The sequence below is a fragment of the Osmerus mordax genome, chromosome 11 (genome assembly GCF_038355195.1).
Source record: "Osmerus mordax isolate fOsmMor3 chromosome 11, fOsmMor3.pri, whole genome shotgun sequence".
In the NCBI taxonomy this organism is placed as follows: Eukaryota; Metazoa; Chordata; class Actinopteri; order Osmeriformes; family Osmeridae; genus Osmerus; species Osmerus mordax.
This window is the reverse complement of record NC_090060.1, coordinates 14,891,144-14,909,612: the sequence shown is the minus strand read 5'-3', so window position 1 is coordinate 14,909,612 and position 18,469 is coordinate 14,891,144. Positions and strand designations below refer to the sequence as shown.

The 18,469-nt window shown below is 48.4% G+C and overlaps 1 protein-coding gene across 1 annotated transcript in view; it reads left to right on the top strand.

Moving 5' to 3' along the window:
* The window catches only part of pitpnm3 (PITPNM family member 3), a 48,417-nt gene that overhangs the window by 12,497 nt on the left and 17,451 nt on the right, over positions 1 to 18,469 (top strand). The window contains 4 exon segments of the mRNA XM_067246730.1: positions 2,975 to 3,082; positions 13,052 to 13,122; positions 13,653 to 13,712; positions 13,714 to 13,874. Of these exon segments, the coding sequence (XP_067102831.1) occupies positions 2,975 to 3,082; positions 13,052 to 13,122; positions 13,653 to 13,712; positions 13,714 to 13,874 (400 nt within the window).

Below are 18,469 nucleotides of genomic sequence, written 5' to 3'. Positions count from 1 at the left end.
TGGTTCCATACAGTGTGCGTACCAGGAGAGAATGAAAGTCTGCTGTTCATCATGAGCAGCCGCTCCGTGGTGGGCCTTCTGAAGCGTGCGCCTGCTCACCTGTCACTCTCTTTATTGACACGCGCTGTTTACAATGTGCGGCGCTGCTAATCCAGATCTGTAATCGCATGCAACATGCATTTGAATGATGGGGGGAAGTGTGCCTATTCATATGATGCTCACTGTTTGTTCCTTGAGCCTGTGGTGATGCGGAGCAGAAATAAATGACTGCCTGAGATTAATTTATTTCTCTGTGATGGTAGGGCTACTGTTTCATCCAGCCATTTTTCAATCCATTACTGAGTCCTAATCACAATTTACATTTTTGTATTACACTGAGGTAAGGATTGAATGTGGCCTGGGAACCAGACAAATCTGCTAGTTCATGGTTTATTTGCTTGGCAGATTGGTCTGGCCACCCTCCCTGTCAAACAGATTTCCGTCTGACCAGAATCTGGTCTGGCCAATCACAACCTTTTATCTGATCTGAGGTGGGTTTAATACGATAACCTCTCAGTTCACTTTCCATCGGCCGTTGGAAACAGGTGCAGACCCCATATCAGGTTGTGCAGTAGCCTACTTATAAATTCCCCAAACATTGCGAGCAGCCAAAACATGAAGCATACATTGTGGAAAACCAAATAAGTGCCAAAGGGAAGAACCATAAGAGCATGCAGTTAAACAAGTTACAATTGAACAACTTGAAACTCCCCACAAGAGTGCAAGAGTGTACCTGTAGAAAAAACTATCAACAGTAAAATATTTCACAGCGAGTACAAGAATTTGAAACCGTTACAACTAACCAACAAGAACAACAAGTCTCTCAATATGAGTCATTGTGATCCTGGAGGGAACATCAGGTCCAGCCAAGCATTCCTAAGTGCCGTTGTACTCCCGGAACAAGTGCGTCTTGAGCCTTTTCTTGAAGGTGGGGAGACAGTCAGTGTCCCTGATGGAGGTGGGGAATTGATTCCACCAAAGGGTTGGTGTACGTCAGTGATTGGTTGGATCCCTCATGTAGATTTAGATCCTTGTAGAAGGTTTCAGGCGGAATGTCAGCATGGTGATCCAACTGTCTCCTTTCCACCTCGTCTGTGTCATTCCGCCTGCCTGACACGCCTGTCTTTCCTCTGAGGGGAAAACCAGTGATAAATCGGGGCCGTCGCTGCGGATGTCATCGTCCGAGAGGGACTTTTTCTCCGCTTCTTGTCCTCGTCCATCCATCACCCACGCCCCTTCATTTGTCCTCTTGACTTGTTTTTCTCCTGTTAGGGTTCATGTCCCATCAGACGAATCCGTTTTGCTGTGCAAACTGGAAATGTAATGTACAGAGCTGCACGTGGCTGACACTGTGTTATCAGGGAGACAAACTGTTCACCACCTCACGGCTGCGGCTGCGATAAGATCTGGAAGAGGCTTGGGTCAGGGTCGTTTTTCACCAGTGTATTCTAATCTGTCCTCCATCCATTTTTTCCCCTCTCCTCTCCTCCTCAGCGATCCGCCTACCAATTTCGACTTCCATATTTCTCGTGCTATTTATCTCGTCTACCCTACATTGTGACCTAAAAGGGTTGAGTTATGCCTGCCCCGGCCATCCCCCCCCCCCCCCCCCCCCAGATTCCAGAAATTATCACGTAAATTACCAAATAAAGAGGCTATCGTTGCTATTCTGGGTCTTTCATGATTGCGATAGTGATGAAGAAGTGATGAAGTCGCAATATTAAATGCTTTCCGTGTCCTTGTTTTGTGCTATCACTGCCTTCCTGTGTTTCTCTCTCGCCCTCGCTCTCCAAGCTGTCTGGATGAAGGATGTTTCCGGATCTCTTCTCTCTCCTTCGCAGACGACAGTCACAGGGAAATCTCCTCTGTTCTTCTTACTCCAGACAGGCTTGTGATTTCCGATGGCTGTCATCCTTATCCTCTTGGTGTTGAAACAATGTTATTTTAAGATTTTGTTTTTTACGCTTCGGGTGGATTGTTCGACTGATCTCATAGCGCTGGAATATCTCTTCGGAGCATTCCTTGTTCCTGCCCTGGTCCCTTCGCTCGACCTGAAAACACATTTCACACCTCGCAGGAATTGAGTTCTGTATGTATGTAAGCTTCTTGCGTCGTCCTGCTTCTTCAAAAGTGAGAGTAAGACACTGCATCAAGTCGTGTGCATGTGATGTATACCTTCACTGTACCGACTGCTCCAGGGCGCACGTGTGCACGCGTGCAAACCGTTTGTGTTTGTATGTTCGACATGCAGTACAAAAAAGATCTTTATCTTTCTAGATGTCCACAACCTGAATGGGACGAGACTGGAGGGTGGGAGTGACGAGGAGAGAGAGGAGAGAGAGGGAGAGAGAGGGAGATAGAGAGGAGAGAGAGGGAGAGAGAGAGGAGAGAGAGGGAGAGAGAGAGGAGAGAGAGGGAGACAGCTTGTGGCCCGTGGGCTCCTGTCAGTGTGATTGAAGTGGACAGCCCCCGCAGAGCCCCATCGAGGCCCATCTGAGAAGTTAGACAGAGTGGGTGTGAAAGCGTCGCGTGTTGGACATGCTGTGTCGGCCTCTTGGAGACAGCTCCTTCATGCTCTCTGCTTGACCAAACCGACCAGCGCAGCTGACAAGCTCTCCGGTCCTCCTCGTCATTAGCATATCATGCTGTCATTTTCTATTGGCTCCAGATCTCCTCAGACGGAAAGTCTGAGCTTCATCTGTGGCTACAAGGTAGATGACGTCATCGCCCGTCCCTCTAAGTTTGGAGAGGAGTCCCAAATGAAAATGAGTGGCTCTGTATTAGCTGCTGAACTATGCTGTCCTTGCTTTCCTTGACACGATGCAACTTCCTTGTCTTACGTGTCTGTCTGTGTGTGTCTGTGTGTGTTTGTGTGTGTGGGTGTGTGTGTGGCTGTGTGTGTGTGTGTGTGTTCGGGTCTGTGTGTGTGTCCCAGCAGATGTGCTGGAGGGGAAAAGTGCCATGCTGCTGGGTATGAGCCAGTGGAACTCCAACGACCTGGTAGAGCAGATAGAGACCCTGGGCCACATGGACCACTCTCAAGGTAGGCCTGACACAAGAGCACAGTCACACACACTCGCACACACACACACACACACACACACACACACACACACACACACTACCTTTTCTTTGTATCATTGTCTTTTACTTGATTTTCGTATCACTATAATGTGTTTTCACAGACATTTTAGCCATAGCAAAACCACAACCAATAAAACCTACAGTACTGTGTATTAAAGTGTCTATGAAAAGCCTGGTGGTTCAGTTGCTCTGTTGGTTGATGGTTTATTGATCTCATAACTCCCTGTTCTCATGAGCTGCTCCTGCAGGAGAAAGCAACTTATCTTGAGGATCGCCCCTTCCCATCAGCCAGTGCTTTGAGTTCCTCATGGAGATTTGCTCTTTATTTGTCTAATCTTGATTTATCATTCCTTGCCGTGCCCCAAATTCAAATCCCAGAAGTCTTCCTGTCTTGACTGTCGTCTTGGCTACGTAGTGACAGGCGTTGCCTTGAGGAAGCAGCTTCCCACATAATCCAATTAGCTCCCCGCTAACTTTACCCTCCACCTCCGCCTCGCTTTAATGGCAGTGACAGTGTTTATCAATCCGCAACTCCAGATAAGATGTTTCTTTTCAATTAAAACAGAAATGGAAGCAGGAAATAAATGAATTAATGTCCATATGGTCTGATTTATCTGGCAGGATCACTAATGAGCTACCGGGCTGTGAAGAGTGAAACAGCCTCTTTGGCCATGCACTCTAGATTTCCGTTTTGTAAAAGTTGTTAGAAGATTAGGAAAACACTTCCCTCATTACTGAGCTCTGGAGGCTCCATGTCATATTTTATGTTTTGCTGCATTAAGCCGAAAGCCTCAGTAGTGAACCATGTAATAAACCCAGGAGCTAGACTTCAGAGGAATGTTTGGTAGTCGAGGCGAGCCAGTCCAGCAGCCTCGGAAGAACACTGGAATTCCTACCACACTGAGGTTTCAATTAGGATTTTAAGTCACAACAAAAGGCCTCAACGTCAGATTATTGACTCTCCCGACCTCCTCTCTGCTTTACTCATTCGACTCTGTCATCTGAGCCAATAGGGGATGGAACGCAGAGTTTGAGAAGAGGCTGACGGAGAGATAAAGAGCCCGTCGTGCACTGTGAATCAACCGTGTCAGGGTCTCGGACGTCTCTCGTCCGTGTCCGCCTCGCTGCATGGCTCTGGTCCCTGTGCTCGCTGTGTGGGACAGGAACATTACCTCACTGGGTGGCCTGCTCCACTGTGCTCCACTGTGCTTCCCTGTGCTTCCCTGTGCTCCACTGTGCTTCCCTGTGCTCCACTGTGCTCCACTGTGCTCCACTGTGCTCCACTGTGCTTCACTGTGCTCCACTGTGCTCCACTGTGCTCCCCTGTGCTCCAATGTGCTCCCCTGTGCTTCACTGTGCTCCACTGTGCTCCCCTGTGCTCCAATGTGCTTCCCTGTGCTCCACTGTGCTCCCCTGTGCTCCACTGTGCTCCAATGTGCTTCCCTGTGCTCCACTGTGCTCCACTGTGCTCCACTGTGCTCCACTGTGCTCCACTGTGCTTCACTGTGCTCCACTGTGCTCCACTGTGCTCCACTGTGCTCCCCTGTGCTTCACTGTGCTTCCCTGTGCTCCACTGTGCTCCACTGTGCTCCACTGTGCTCCCCTGTGCTTCCCTGTGCTCCACTGTGCTCCACTGTGCTTCCCTGTGCTCCACTGTGCTCCCCTGTGCTTCCCTGTGCTTCCCTGTGCTCCCCTGTGCTCCACTGTGCTCCACTGTGCTCCACTGTGCTCCACTGTGCTCCCCTGTGCTTCACTGTGCTTCCCTGTGCTCCACTGTGCTCCACTGTGCTCCCCTGTGCTTCCCTGTGCTCCACTGTGCTCCACTGTGCTTCCCTGTGCTCCCCTGTGCTTCCCTGTGCTCCACTGTGCTCCACTGTGCTCCCCTGTGCTCCACTGTGCTCCCCTGTGCTTCCCTGTGCTCCCCTGTGCTCCCCTGTGCTCCACTGTGCTTCCCTGTGCTCCACTGTGCTCCCCTGTGCTTCCCTGTGCTCCCCTGTGCTCCACTGTGCTTCCCTGTGCTCCACTGTGCTACGCTGCATGAGAGGAAGGAGGCGAGCCTCTCAGTCATACGGGAAACTACACAATTTGCCCTAACAACACACAAGGAGGATCTTCTCTGACATCTGCTGTGTGTTTTTACCCTTTGTCGAGGGTTACGGTTACAGTTGTCGAGGCTAGAGAAGAGATGGGCGTGTGCTTTCAAACTTTTAGTAAGTGCCATACAACTGGAGCTAATTACGGCACATTAACTCAACTTTAACGCATCAAAGGCCTTGAATCCTGTTGTCACTTCGTAAATTAAATTGGGATTTAGCTTTGACGTGTACGGAAGGATCAAAGTCGAACGTCTAACAACATTATGCGCACTGAATGGAAAATAATTTTTCAACCCAAGGTTCTGCATATTTATACGGTATATCAGTATGGTGTTAAGAATGTGAATGCAGTACATAGATGCTTGTGACACGTACCACTTAAACTCAAACAGGCTGTTAGTCTGTGAGTGTGCTGGTGCATCCTAGCCCCATCTGCGGCCCTCCTGGCTGGCCTTGATGGTTTCAGTAGCTGGAGTACAGCAAGAGCGAGGCTACCGCCTGCAGAGATGAAACAAGCCGCTTGACGCATCAGATGAGTGGTAAATGTCAGCAGCAACTCTGGATGGGGAGGAACCATGATCAACACCAGTGGGACCTGGATGACCTGATCACGGTGCTGTCATAATAGAGGCCATGTCATCGACTCCCATCACAGCCTGCAGATGATGTCCTACACTGGGGATGAGGTCATGTTGAGTTAGGGCCCCATCTCACAAGTGTATGTTTCACTGTCCTCCAACATCCAGTCATGATCTTCCTGTATGGTATGGTCTTTGTGTAATATCTAATTTTTATGTCAGATATAAATATGGTCGGCTAACTATGAAACAGAGGGTGTGCTGGTAATGTGCTGCCCAGTACCACACTTTGCTCTGTGCTGATGACCTTGCTGTGACAGAACAAGATGCTGTGCTCATTAGTGTACAATATTATTCGTGACAGGAATGGCCTGGCCTTTTACACAGGCAGGTCTGCAGTAGTAAAAAACATAATTATGTCTTCCGAAACGTAGTATCCGGTTTCAGCCCGTGTGTGTTTGTCAGCTGTTTTGACGTTTCATCTCACACGTTTGTCAGGCCCTTAGAGACAGAAACCAATTTGTCTGCTGGTCCCAGGAGATGTTTTTTTAATTGAGCCTAATTTAATTGTTTGTTGTGTTAATTGTGTTTAAGGATTTGGGTTGTGATAAGCGGTTAGTGTGTTCCCTACTTGTTCGTGAACATGTGTGTCTGAGTCTGGGTGACGGCTGGAGCAGGGAACTGGTCGTTTAGGGACCTCAATCCGTCACGGTGTCTCTCAGTGCTGTAATGCATACTCTCTGGAAACCGTCAGACCACTCCTTGATACCAACATCAGCTCGCCAGCCGTCTCCCTCCTCTCATTTACTTTCTCACTTCATTACTGTTTAATTAGTGTCAATGAGTGATCCATCTGATTAGCCAGTCATTAGTGCCTGGATGCAAATGGTTGCCTGATCCCGTTCATCGGAGCATTGTGTTGGGGAGAAAAACGGTTCCCCAGGGTAGCATCGTATGGAAGATGACAACTGTGACAGCCAGGAATCCACACATACCCAACAAACTGAGAAGAAAAGGAGCGTCTGTAAACGCCCGGCTGTCAACACACCAGTCACTGTTCCATGCTCGTCCCTGTCTCTCATTCCATCATCTTCTCCCCCTCTCTCCCTGTCCCTCACCCTTCCACGCTCTCCCACTCTCTCCTTGTCCCTCACCCTTCCACCCTCTCTCCCTGTCCCTCACCCTTCCACCCTCTCCCCCTCTCTCCCTGTCCCTCACCTTTCCACCCTCTCCCACTCTCTCCCTGTCCCTCACCCTTCCACCCTCTCCCACTCTCTCCCTGTCCCTCACCCTTCCACCCTCTCCCCCTCTCTCCCTGTCCCTCACCCTTCCACCCTCTCCCCCTCTCTCCCTGTCCCTCACCCTTCCACCCTCTCCCCCTCTCTCCCTGTCCCTCACCCTTCCACCCTCTCCCCCTCTCTCCCTGTCCCTCACCCTTCCACCCTCTCCCACTCTCTCCCTGTCCCTCACCCTTCCACCCTCTCCCCCTCTCTCCCTGTCCCTCACCCTTCCACCCTCTCTCCCTGTCCCTCACCCTTCCACCCTCTCCCCCTCTCTCCCTGTCCCTCACCCTTCCACCCTCTCTCCCTGTCCCTCACCCTTCCACCCTCTCCCCCTCTCTCCCTGTCCCTCACCCTTCCACCCTCTCCCACTCTCTCCCTGTCCCTCACCCTTCCACGCTCTCCCACCCTCTCTCCCTGTCCCTCACCCTTCCACCCTCTCCCCCTCTCTCCCTGTCCCTCACCCTTCCACGCTCTCCCACTCTCTCCCTGTCCCTCACCCTTCCACGCTCTCCCACCCTCTCTCCCTGTCCCTCACCCTTCCACGCTCTCCCACCCTCTCCCTGTCCCTCACCCATCCATCCTCCCACCCTGTGTTCTCTTGAACCATTCCTCTCTCCATCTCTCCTCGCATCCTCGCTGAACTCCATCCAAACTCGCACTGCTGTAAGCAGAGCCTTGATTCCAATAGCCTTGGAAAGCCCCTCCCCACACTCTGCCATGTGACGTGACTCAGTCCCCTTACCCACCATCATACCCTTGTCTAATGACTGAGGCCACTCCACCTGCTCACTGTAAACAAGCTTATCAGTTCATAACACCAGGACTGTTCTACTCTGCAGTTGTTTTCCACTTCAGTCTGTGACTGATGTAGTATAATGTCGTCCTGACTAAAAAGAAAACGTCTTACATAAGTCATGTTTTTGTGTATTGCAGACAACATGAACAAAAATAAAATGGAAATGCTTCTGATAGTCTGACAAACAACAATAGCTGAACGCATAAGGCAGCCTTCCGGATTTACAGTAGTAAGATGTGAAACTTCTGTAATTCTGTTTCATTTATAGCTTCAGGTTGAGAAGTAAAACGTACAACGTCGTATACAACCTACTGTACACTTAACTCACCGAAGGATAGTCCCCAAAAATTCAGTTGATTGTCTTCCATGAATACAGAGGGAGGAATCCAGAACATGTCTGAAAGGCGCTGTAGCTCCAGTTAGACATACAGACAGAGAACGAACAGCTTCTCAAGCTCAGCTGTCTCCTGCCTAACCTCTTCCCACAGTCAAGACATTTTTAACACACTGCTAGGGCTCCAGGCAGTCCCTCACACACTAATTCCCATTTTATTAAGTTTTCCCTCCCATTTGGCCTCCATCTTTCTCCTTTCTCTTTAAACACTAACTGCCCAGAGCTGTCTGGAGACAGACACCGTGGAGTGATAAAAGGAAGGCTAACACAGAGATGCAGGGAACATGAATGATAACTAAGGGTTGAGGGTAGAGAATTAAGTACAGAGAGAGAGAGGCTACCAGGGCACATATAACTGCTTCACACATCCTTCCCCCAGGAGCAGTTTTATAGTTTGTGTGTGTGTGTGTGTGTGTGTGTGTGTGTGTGTGTGTGTGTGTGTGTGTGTGTGTGTGTATATGTGCATGGATTTAAATGTGTGTGTGTTGGGGTACTGTGTTAAATTGCATGTGTTGGTGCTCATGCTGGTCATAGCTCCAGAGAACAAGATGATATGCGACGAAAAAACGAACAAATAAATTAATGAATCCAGATAGATATGACTGGTAATGCTCCTTTTCTGAGCCGCTGGTCATGTTCAATGAAGGGTTTGGTTGTTGTGTGCGGTGTGCTTTTACATTAAGATGCACAGTTAGAAGGTGAAGCAGATTCAGGCTCCAGGACCAGGGAGGGTCAGGCAGGTTCAGGCTGAAGACAGGCTCTTCATCTGGACTGGACTGTAGCTGCAAGGGGCTCACTGACAGGTGCCATACACACAGCAGCCGAAGCAAGGCAGGGACCAGCTGGGGCAATCAGGGACAGACGGGCCTGTGCGTGCGTGCGTGTGTAGCTCCCGTAGGCCCCTGTTTGAGGGCTGCATCGTTTTCAACTTGCTTGTGCGTGTGTGTGTGTTCTCACCTCAGTATTTGGTTGTTCTTGGTTTTCAGTAAGTGTGGGATTGCTCTTCATCTGAGAGTTTGGCTATGTATGTGTGTGGAAGCATGTGTGTGTGTGTGTGTGTGTGTGTGTGTGTGTGTGTGTGTGTGTGTGTGTGTGTGTGTGTGTGTGTGTGTGTGTGTGTGTGTGTGTGTGTGTGTGTGTGAGGTGAGGGATCTGAGTGGGTCCAGCTGTAGAGCTAGGAGTCTCCCTGAGGGGGGTTCTGGACAGGGCAAGGAAGGGCAGAATCCAAGCACTGGCAAACAGATGGTCCAGTGTGTCTAGCATGCCTTTACCTAGTCACAGGTCAATGCAGTCAGCACACCTGTGAGAGGAGGAGAAAACCATCATTTAAACCAGCCCTGGTGATAATTAAAAGCTAATGGCAGATGATCATACCCCAATTCACACTAGTGTATTTTTATTCACTCATATTTCTGAGATGTGTTTGTTTAATTTCCAGTTCATTAACATTGACATTCTCTAGTCCAGAAAATTGACTGTGCCAGTGAGTCAAATGAGAGCAGCAATCATGTTGAGAGATCAAACTTTGTTATGATGGATTGTAAACTGCTGACTGGCTGGACAGAGCTATCAAAAAGCTACGCTCGGTCTGAGCAGGACAACGCTAGCTTGCTAATGTAACCTCTGTCATCGCGTCTCGTCAGCATTGCTTCCTCCCAATCTGCCCATAGGGCTAGTGCCATTTGAACCCCGTGTCCTCTGACTCACAAACTCAACGACCACCTGTACACCGCTTCAGCCAGCTATGCTACCGAAAAAACCAGCTCTAGCGCTAGGATGGGCGATATTTATACTGAGGAGTAATTTAATCAATTCATCTTGGTTACTCTAACGGGTTCTCTTATTGAATCAGACCTGTTTCTCTACAACCAATCACTCAGAAATAAACCGAAGCGCCCAGATGCAATGCTCCCAGATAGTACAGGCTTAACAGCTCACCTTTCCCTCTTGTTCTGCTTCTTCTCTTGGCCACCCGGCGCACCATCAAGTGTGTGCTTGACACTGTGGTGGTATTTTTGGAGAGTGGTGTTACCTGTACTTTGTATGCTTTGGAGTCAGAATCAGAATCTGAATTCGGTTTATTCACCATGTATGTTATAAAACACAGAATTTACTGTCGCAGGGAGGTGCAAAACACTAAACATATACGAATCTTAAATTAAGTTAAAAGTACAAAAGTTTAACTATTTCTAAGAACTAAACAATCTAAGAATTCAACAATTTAAATATAAAATAAAATATATATAAGAATAAGAATGAGCAGTGTGAGTGGTCAACATAGTGCAATCGGATACTGAGATAAGTGCTATGTGCTTCATGTTATGAATTTCTCGTCTCTGCCGCCTCTCTCTGTTACTCTCTCTGTCTCTTCCACTCATTGTCTCTCTCTCTCTCTCTCTCTCTCTCTCTCTCTCTCTCTCTCTCTCTCTCTCTCTCTTCCACTCATTGTCTCTCTCTGTCTCTTACTCTTTCCCTTTTCTATTCCCCATGCCTGTCTGCTCCCACCAAGCTGATATAAATCTGCCATGGTGGCAGCCTTTGTAGGAGAGAGGGAGAGAGGGAGAGAGAGCGGGAGGGAGAGAGAGATAGAGAGAGAGAGGGGGGGTGGGAGAGAGAGAGAGAGAGAGGGAGGGAGGGAGGGAGAGAGAGAGAGAGACAGAGAGAGAGAGGGGGAGGGAGAGGGGGGGAGCCGCCTGTAATTGGCAGCAACAGGGGAGCAGGAACAAGAACACACTTAAAAAATAAAAGTAAACCATTTATATTGAATTTATGGAGAACTGACATTCTAAGACACAGCTGCCAAATCAGGATGACACAAAGGCATGAGGCTGCAGATCACGAGTTCACCTTCCACCTCCTCAACATCTCTCAGACTGCCAACCACTCTGCCTTGTCTCTCCCAATCGCTCTCCTTCTCTCTGGGTCATCTGCTCTCCGCTAGGTTCTCAGGTACTACACTAATACCGAAGGCAATATAATCAGGAATTATAGTTTCACTGTCCTTTTTTTACGGAATACGGTTGTGTGTGTTCCTTAGTGTTAGTATGCTGTGGAGTGGAAGTGAATTTTTGGCTCTAGTAGTGCGTGTGTGTGTATGTGGGTCTGTTTGGTCTAGGAGTGTGTGTGTGTGTATGTGGGTCTGTTTGGTCTAGGAGTGTGTGTGTGTATGTGTTTTGTGTAGGAGTGAAAGGTTCGGAGGAAGAATTGGGGGTTGTGTCATGGTGCTTGAGGTTCTATGAAGACAGGGATTACTGGGTACATTTAGAGTGTTGCTTAGCACTCCTGAGGCTTGTAATGCACTTATTGGTTGGCCCCTGAGAGGGATAGACCGAAAGAGTGGCGGAGAGAGGGAGAGCGAGGGACAGGAAGAAAGCGTTGGGCTCTGTGAGGGTGCAGGGCTAGATGGTCTCACTGCAGGAGACCGTTCCACTCAGCATCAGTATGGTTCTGTCTTTGGTAGTCAGGCGATACAGTGTCAAATGTTCATGCTTTAAATACTCTTTTGAAGAATCGAAGGACAACTTATTCTTCACATTCTCTGAATAACAGAACAATTATATTGTGAGTTATTCAGAGTCTAGGGCCATTTGCATTTAGTCTGATTCACTTGAATTGAAACTCTGCCTTATCTGGTCTGATGTTCCCTCCTGTGTCAAGCTAATGAAATATTTTTTGACTATACTACTAGCCGTCTTTTCAATTCCTTCCCAACTCTGTCCTTGTACCTATAAAGCTTCTATAATGGATTTCCTGTATCTCACTGTGTGATCAGAATAGCAGTGAGAAGAGTCAAGAGACAAGCTGGCAAGCAGGCTAGAAACAGGTGGGCAAGTAGACAGACAGGGAGGCAGACAGGCAGAGAGACTGACAGGGAGACAGGCAGGTATATAGACAGGCAGGCAGAGGGACCAACAGGAAGTAAGACAAGCAGGCCGGGAGACTGGCAGGGAGGGAGCAGCATGGGACTGAGGGGAACAGGGAGCTGACAGGCTGGAACTGTCTGAAAGCTCCCCCTGGCAGACGCCCCAGTCTGGGAGAACAGATAAACAAGCGGTGGGCAAAGCACAGAGCTCTGAAAAGATATAGAAAAGGGAGGGAGTACGAAAAATAGGGGGGGGGGAGAAAGTGGGATAGAAAGGGAAAAGAAGAGGGAGAGAGAGAGAGAGAGAGAGAGAGAGAGAGAGAGAGAGAGAGAGAGAGAGAGAGAGAGAGAGAGAGAGAGAGAGCTGATAAGTAAGATGACAGAGCGTGTAGAAGCTTCTGGAAGGGGTAATGAGTTTGGCAGGGAGCCCATGATACTCCACACCACGGCCAGGGACACTGGCAGTCTTTGCAGGTGGAGGGAAACATGTCCCCCCCTCTCCCTCCATCCCCTGTTCTGTCCCTTCTTCCCCTGGCCTCCAAGATTCATCTGCTTTGTTTTGGCTGTTTCTGACAAGCCGAAATCCAATTATTTGAAAATGCGTACTGCAGTGTTGACAACCTTATACCTTTTGGACAGAATCTTCATGATATGTCACTATTGACTTTCCCCAGGCATGTGGTTATGAGATTGGAGCTGAAGGGCACAGCAGAGGAGACCCACCTGCCCGTTATGGGGGGTATAAGGCGAAAAGGAAAGGCTTTAGTAATGTTCAAATTGGTCAGCTGCTCCAATCAATAATCATTTTTCCTTGTGTTATCAGTGCATCTATGTGAAGTGGCCCATGTAATTACTTTTCTCTCTCTCTCCCTCCATTTCCCCTTTTTTTCTCCGTCTTCCATCATTCGTCCTCCTGCAGAGAACCTCTACCGCCTGGGGCGTCAGCGCTGCGTCCCTCAGAGCAGCATTGATGGCTTGGAAGACATGGAGGTGAGACCACAGTAATACTTTTCAATACTGACCGGATTTCTACAGTATTCTGTACAATAGCTCAACTGGATGCCTTTCATATTTGAGTGTAAGCCGATGATGCAGCCTCCTTCTCTTTCTCCCTTTCACCTCCCGCCCCCCTTTTTTTCCAATTCTGTTGTAATTCTGTGGCAATGGTCTCTTTCTCTCCTCCCATCTTCTCTCCCCTCCTTCTCTGTCTGTCTCCCCTCCTTCTCTCTCTCCCCTCCTTTCTCTCTCTCCCCTCCTTCTCTCTCTGTCTCCCCCTGTTCTCTCTGTCTCCCCTCCTTCTCTCTCTGTCTCCCCTGTTCTCTCTGTCTCCCCTCCTTCTCTCTCTCTCCTCCTTCTCTTTCTCCCCTCCTTCTCTCTCTCTCTCTCTCTCTCTCTCTCTCTCTCTCTCTCTCTCTCTCTCTCTCTCTCTCCCCTCCTCTCTCTCCCCTCCTTCTCTCTCTCTCTCTCTCTCTCTCTCACCCTTCTTCTCTCTCTCCCCTCCTTCTCTCTCTCCCCTCCAGAAGAAGTGTAAGACCCATGTGTTGCTCTTGGTGGTGCATGGCGGGAACATCTTGGACACCGGCGGGCGGGGATCCAGGCGCAAAGGCCGGCGACGCCGCCACGCTGGCGTCCGTCCTGGAGAAGGTGGCGGGGGCACACTTCCAGGCCGCGGCAGAGCATGTGATGATCAAGCTGGTGCCCTGCCCTGCTGTGTGTGCAGAGGCCTTCTCCCTCGTCTCCAAGTGAGCACAATCCCCCCCCCCCCCCAGGAGGAGGCAGGAAGAGAAGGAAAGGAGGAGGGAGGAGGGGATGGGGGGGGTTAAGAGAGTGAGGATGAAGGGGAGCTAACTTAAGCTAACTTCCATGGTGAAAGCTCATGTAGCCTGCTCTTCAAAGTTGTCCTTCAAATAATATCTTCACTTTGGCTGCTTACATAGAACACCTACTTTTAGATTTGGTCTTTCAGGCCTTCCAGCACAATCACCCCCCCCCCCCCCCCCCCCCCCCCCCCCCCCCCCCCCCCCCACACACACACACACACACAGCCCCAAATGGACACACTTGATTTTCAGAGACAATGGGCCAACTGGCTGCTGAAGGTTAAACAGGAAAATCTATGGAGAAGACAGCCTTTAACAGACACTGCCATGTTAATTAGCATCCTTCTGACATTTGCCTGCCTTTCGAAGCATTTGGAATATTTAAGTCCTAACCTTTCTGACTGTTGCTGTTTTTAATTGTAAATTCTTCCCTGGAGCCCAGTAGGCAGGTCCTTGGTGGACAATGAGGCAGAATGCAAGAGTCAATTACTTCGTGAATGGCATCACTGTCCCCCTTCTTGGTATCTGGAGGCCTCTTTGGAAAGAATAGATCTGATGACTCACTGTGATCTGTTTGCCTAATTAGTAGTCATTGTTTATTATTGGGCTCCTCCGTTTTACCGGCTTCTGGAGATAGAAGGAAATTAAATGCAGATGAGGTGGCTGGTTCTACCTCCCGGATAAGCTGCCAGTCAATGTTTTCTTTTTTTCTATATATAATCAAGTGTAGCTTCAAAGACAGCAGATGGCCCCCTGCAGACCTCTGTGACATGTTACTGGGTTGGCTTCCTTTGGAAAGTCTTGGCTTCCTTTGGAAAGTCTTGGATTCCTTGGAAGACCTAAATTCCTCTAATGACCGTTAAATAATGAAGACTTCGGGGCGCTGGAAACCACGCTGGAGCATGACTTAATCTTTTCATGTCGCATTTCAAGCTGCCAATCTTTCTGAGGGGAATCCTGTCAGGCACATGCACACAGTTCTCTGCTCCCTCCCTCCATGCGGCCGTCAAAGGATCACACTTAATGTTTACATAGATCCTACCCATCGATATGCAGAGCGCGTCGCTGTCTGTATTTGGACTAATCCGGTGTGGCTTGGTGAGGACGGTGGGGCCTCGCTCCGCTGCTGTGATTGGCGTTAGTGAGCGACAGCTACCGCGGGTGAGAGCGTAAATAGATCTGAGGGGCTGTAGCCTGTAGCTTGACGTCCTGCCGCATGCCTGCCATCCACACACATCCACCTAGGACACATTGACAAGAACAGCAACCCTCGGGCGTTCCACAGAAATGACTTATTGCCGCAATTCTCAATTGCCTCTCCCTGTACGCCTGGCTGCCATGGACACACACACAGACAAGCGCATGTCTCACACGCACAAACACAAACTCTCACACATAACGCAACGTGACTCACATTTGCCACTGTCACTGCATGGTGTAATCCCTAACGCCTGCGTTAGACTGGTGGGCGTGTGTGATCTCATTTATTTGCATGCCAATCCAAACAGCGGCAACATCACAAGAATCCTCTTCAGCGGGGCCCCAGCGAGAGATTGCTGCCGTCCTCTTAAGTCACTGTCCTGCTGGGATCTTACAGCAAAACACGCAGGCTGTAACTAAGTGAAAGGTTCTTAGCGCATGCAATGTCTGCTCGTCTGCTCAAGAGTAAACCGAGAGTCAGAACTTGAGTCTTTTATGCAGAGGACGTTTCCCCGTAGAGAACGGACGTGTTTTCCTGTGTGTTTTTCTTCTGTTGGTCTCCGTGCCTCTGGGATACCTGCCGTGACTCTGAGAGGCCCCTTGGTGCTCATTAAGGGCCTTTCTCTGCTAATGAGGGAAGATCCTGCAGCTAGCAGTACTTTAGGTGTTGGAGGGAAGCTGTAATGAGAGGGCAACATCAGAGCACATACACATGCGCGCGCACACACACAAACACACACACACAAGAACTAGGAACGGTTGCGTACTCACACATGCTAAAACACAGGCAAGCTAGCGGAACCAATGAGGAGAAAAACCCAGCCTGACTTCACACCATCACACATCTCATTAACAAGTGACACCGGGAAAAAAGCCCACCGATTGATTTCCTCTCACAGTCAGAGAATCTCTTCCTTGGTGACAGTTCCAGGAATAGCAAAATTGTGTATACAGTTAAACTATTAAGTACTCCATCTGAACAGCGAAGAGAAGTGAAAATGGCTTTCTCTGGTCCTGTGGGGGTTCTTGTCAGAGATCAGAATCAGTGTGCCTGGAGGTAGAGGGAGAAAGCCTCAGCTTCGTCTAACTAACGATGTGTGTAAGGGTGTGTGTGTGTGTGTGAAGTTTTGCGAGTATCTTGTATGTGACCTGGATGAACCACTTTCCTTATGCACATGGACCTACTCTCTATTCCAGGGACCCCAAGTGAGGGGGGGAGGCTGTAGAGGTTGTGGGGGGCAGCAGAGGGACGGCTCTCTGAGTGCTCGGACATCCATTTAGCCAGAGGGGGGGGGGGGGGGGGAGTTTATTGTCTTAGTTCGTTACATTTTTGTCACATCAGAGAGACATGAGAGAAAGAGAATGGTGGGGGGTGGGAAGTATAAATTGAAAGAATAAATCAAAGAAAAAGAAAAAAAAATCAAAAGATTTTTAAAAATCTTCAATCCACTATGCACAAATCACTTCCGCATATTGCATACCTTTCGAGCTACATCGCCAAATACAAAGGTAATGTTTATCTAACTCACACAGTAAAAATAGATATCTATGAACAGATTTGAGCAGTAACGTAGCTAGGCTAGCTAGCTAACAATTTTTCGCTACATTATAATGTACTCAATTATCTGATTGTCAGTTTGCCTGCTTGTCGTTAATGTTAACACAAAGATAATTGGCCTGTCATTTGTCCCCTATGGATAAAGTAATGTAACATGTCTTTCTCCGTGAAAAAAGAAGAAGCATGAAGTCGCATGATCTGAGTGTAGGGTTAAGAGAGCAATAGCAAAGTTGCTATTAGCTATTGATAGGAACAAGTTAACATAACCTGTTCTGGTTATTAAAAGTCACGTTTATAACTTCACCGGAAGTTCTAGACCTGTCTTATTTTTCACGGAAATAATTATCACTGTCGTGTACAGTATAACATTATACAATATAGCAGTTTGCTATTTAACATTATGTTGTATGAAACTATAAGAATGGTTGTAGTTATGCAGGTTCCCTCTCTTTACAATGTGTCCTTACTGTGGCACTGATGGGCACTTTGTCTTCTTTGACAGCCCCGCCAAAACATTGTCGTGAAAGTGGACTCCCGTGGTGTTGTTAAATGTGTCATTAGCGCGAATTAAGTGAACGGATGTGTTGGGGCGGCCGCAAAATATTTGAGCTATGGGTGGGCCTCAAAGTGGAAAAGGTAGTGAATGGCTGCTCTACTAAATCCTACGGCTGAAAGCTTTAAATCATGAGACCCTGCGTAGTTCACACACCCTCACATTACCTGGTCACTTGCAATGATCAAGAATCTTTTCACACACAAGCTCTAATATATGCAGCTTGGCCATGTTCTTTCTGAAGATGTTGAATGTGGAATCTGAAGACTCCACCATTCCACATGGCTGGAGACTCGCTGAGCACAAAGAGAGACTCTCAAACATGTCTTTGAAGGTGTTTACCTTGATGATATGCTGCCCGCTATCACAGTAACAGCATGCCAGCACTATGTCAGTACTGTGAAGGGGTTCAGCCACGGTGTCTGCTCTGTGCTATACAGTACATATGGGTGTGTGTATGTTTGTGCATATGTATCTGTATGCATGTGCACGCCGTATGCATGTGCACGCCTGAATGAATGGATAATACCCTAAAGGGTTGTGTATGATTAGGGCAAGGGATTAAGGGAGTGGTACTGCCCATTACTTATCTGTCCGGGGCTTTGCTGATGTGAGAGACCGGGGAGTTAGGGTGCGATAGAGCCAGCTATCAGAGGTGAGACTAGTTCATTGTCAACCGTCCAGCTCTCTCTCTTTGTCTCTGTCTCTCTCTTTATCTCTCTCTGTCTTTTTCTCTCCCTCTTCTTTTTTTCTCTCTCCCCTCTTTCACACTCCATCCCTCCTATCTTTCTCTCTCTCTCTCTTTCTCTCTCTCTCTCCTCTCTCTCTCTCTCGTTTCCCTCAGTCTATCAAGGGAGTGCGGCTCTATTGATGTTGCCATGTCAACCTCATTACTTTTTATACCTAATCTTGGATCTTTTGGCTGGAAAGCTTCTCTTAATTGGCAATCTAAACACTGGCCTCGGAAGTTTAGAAAGACAGAAAGAGAGAGACATTGAGAGAAAGGGAGAGAGAGAGAGAGAGAGTGAGAAAGAAAGAAGCAAGGGTTGGTCAAGCTGTTGATTTGCACCTTTCCTAACACGTCATTGATCACTGGCGGATTAAAGCTTCCACTGTGGGATGCTAAGAAATCTTTTTCTAATTGTTTGTACTGATTTTTAACAAACAATAACAACTTATCCTGGAAATTAGCTTTCAGACATCTTT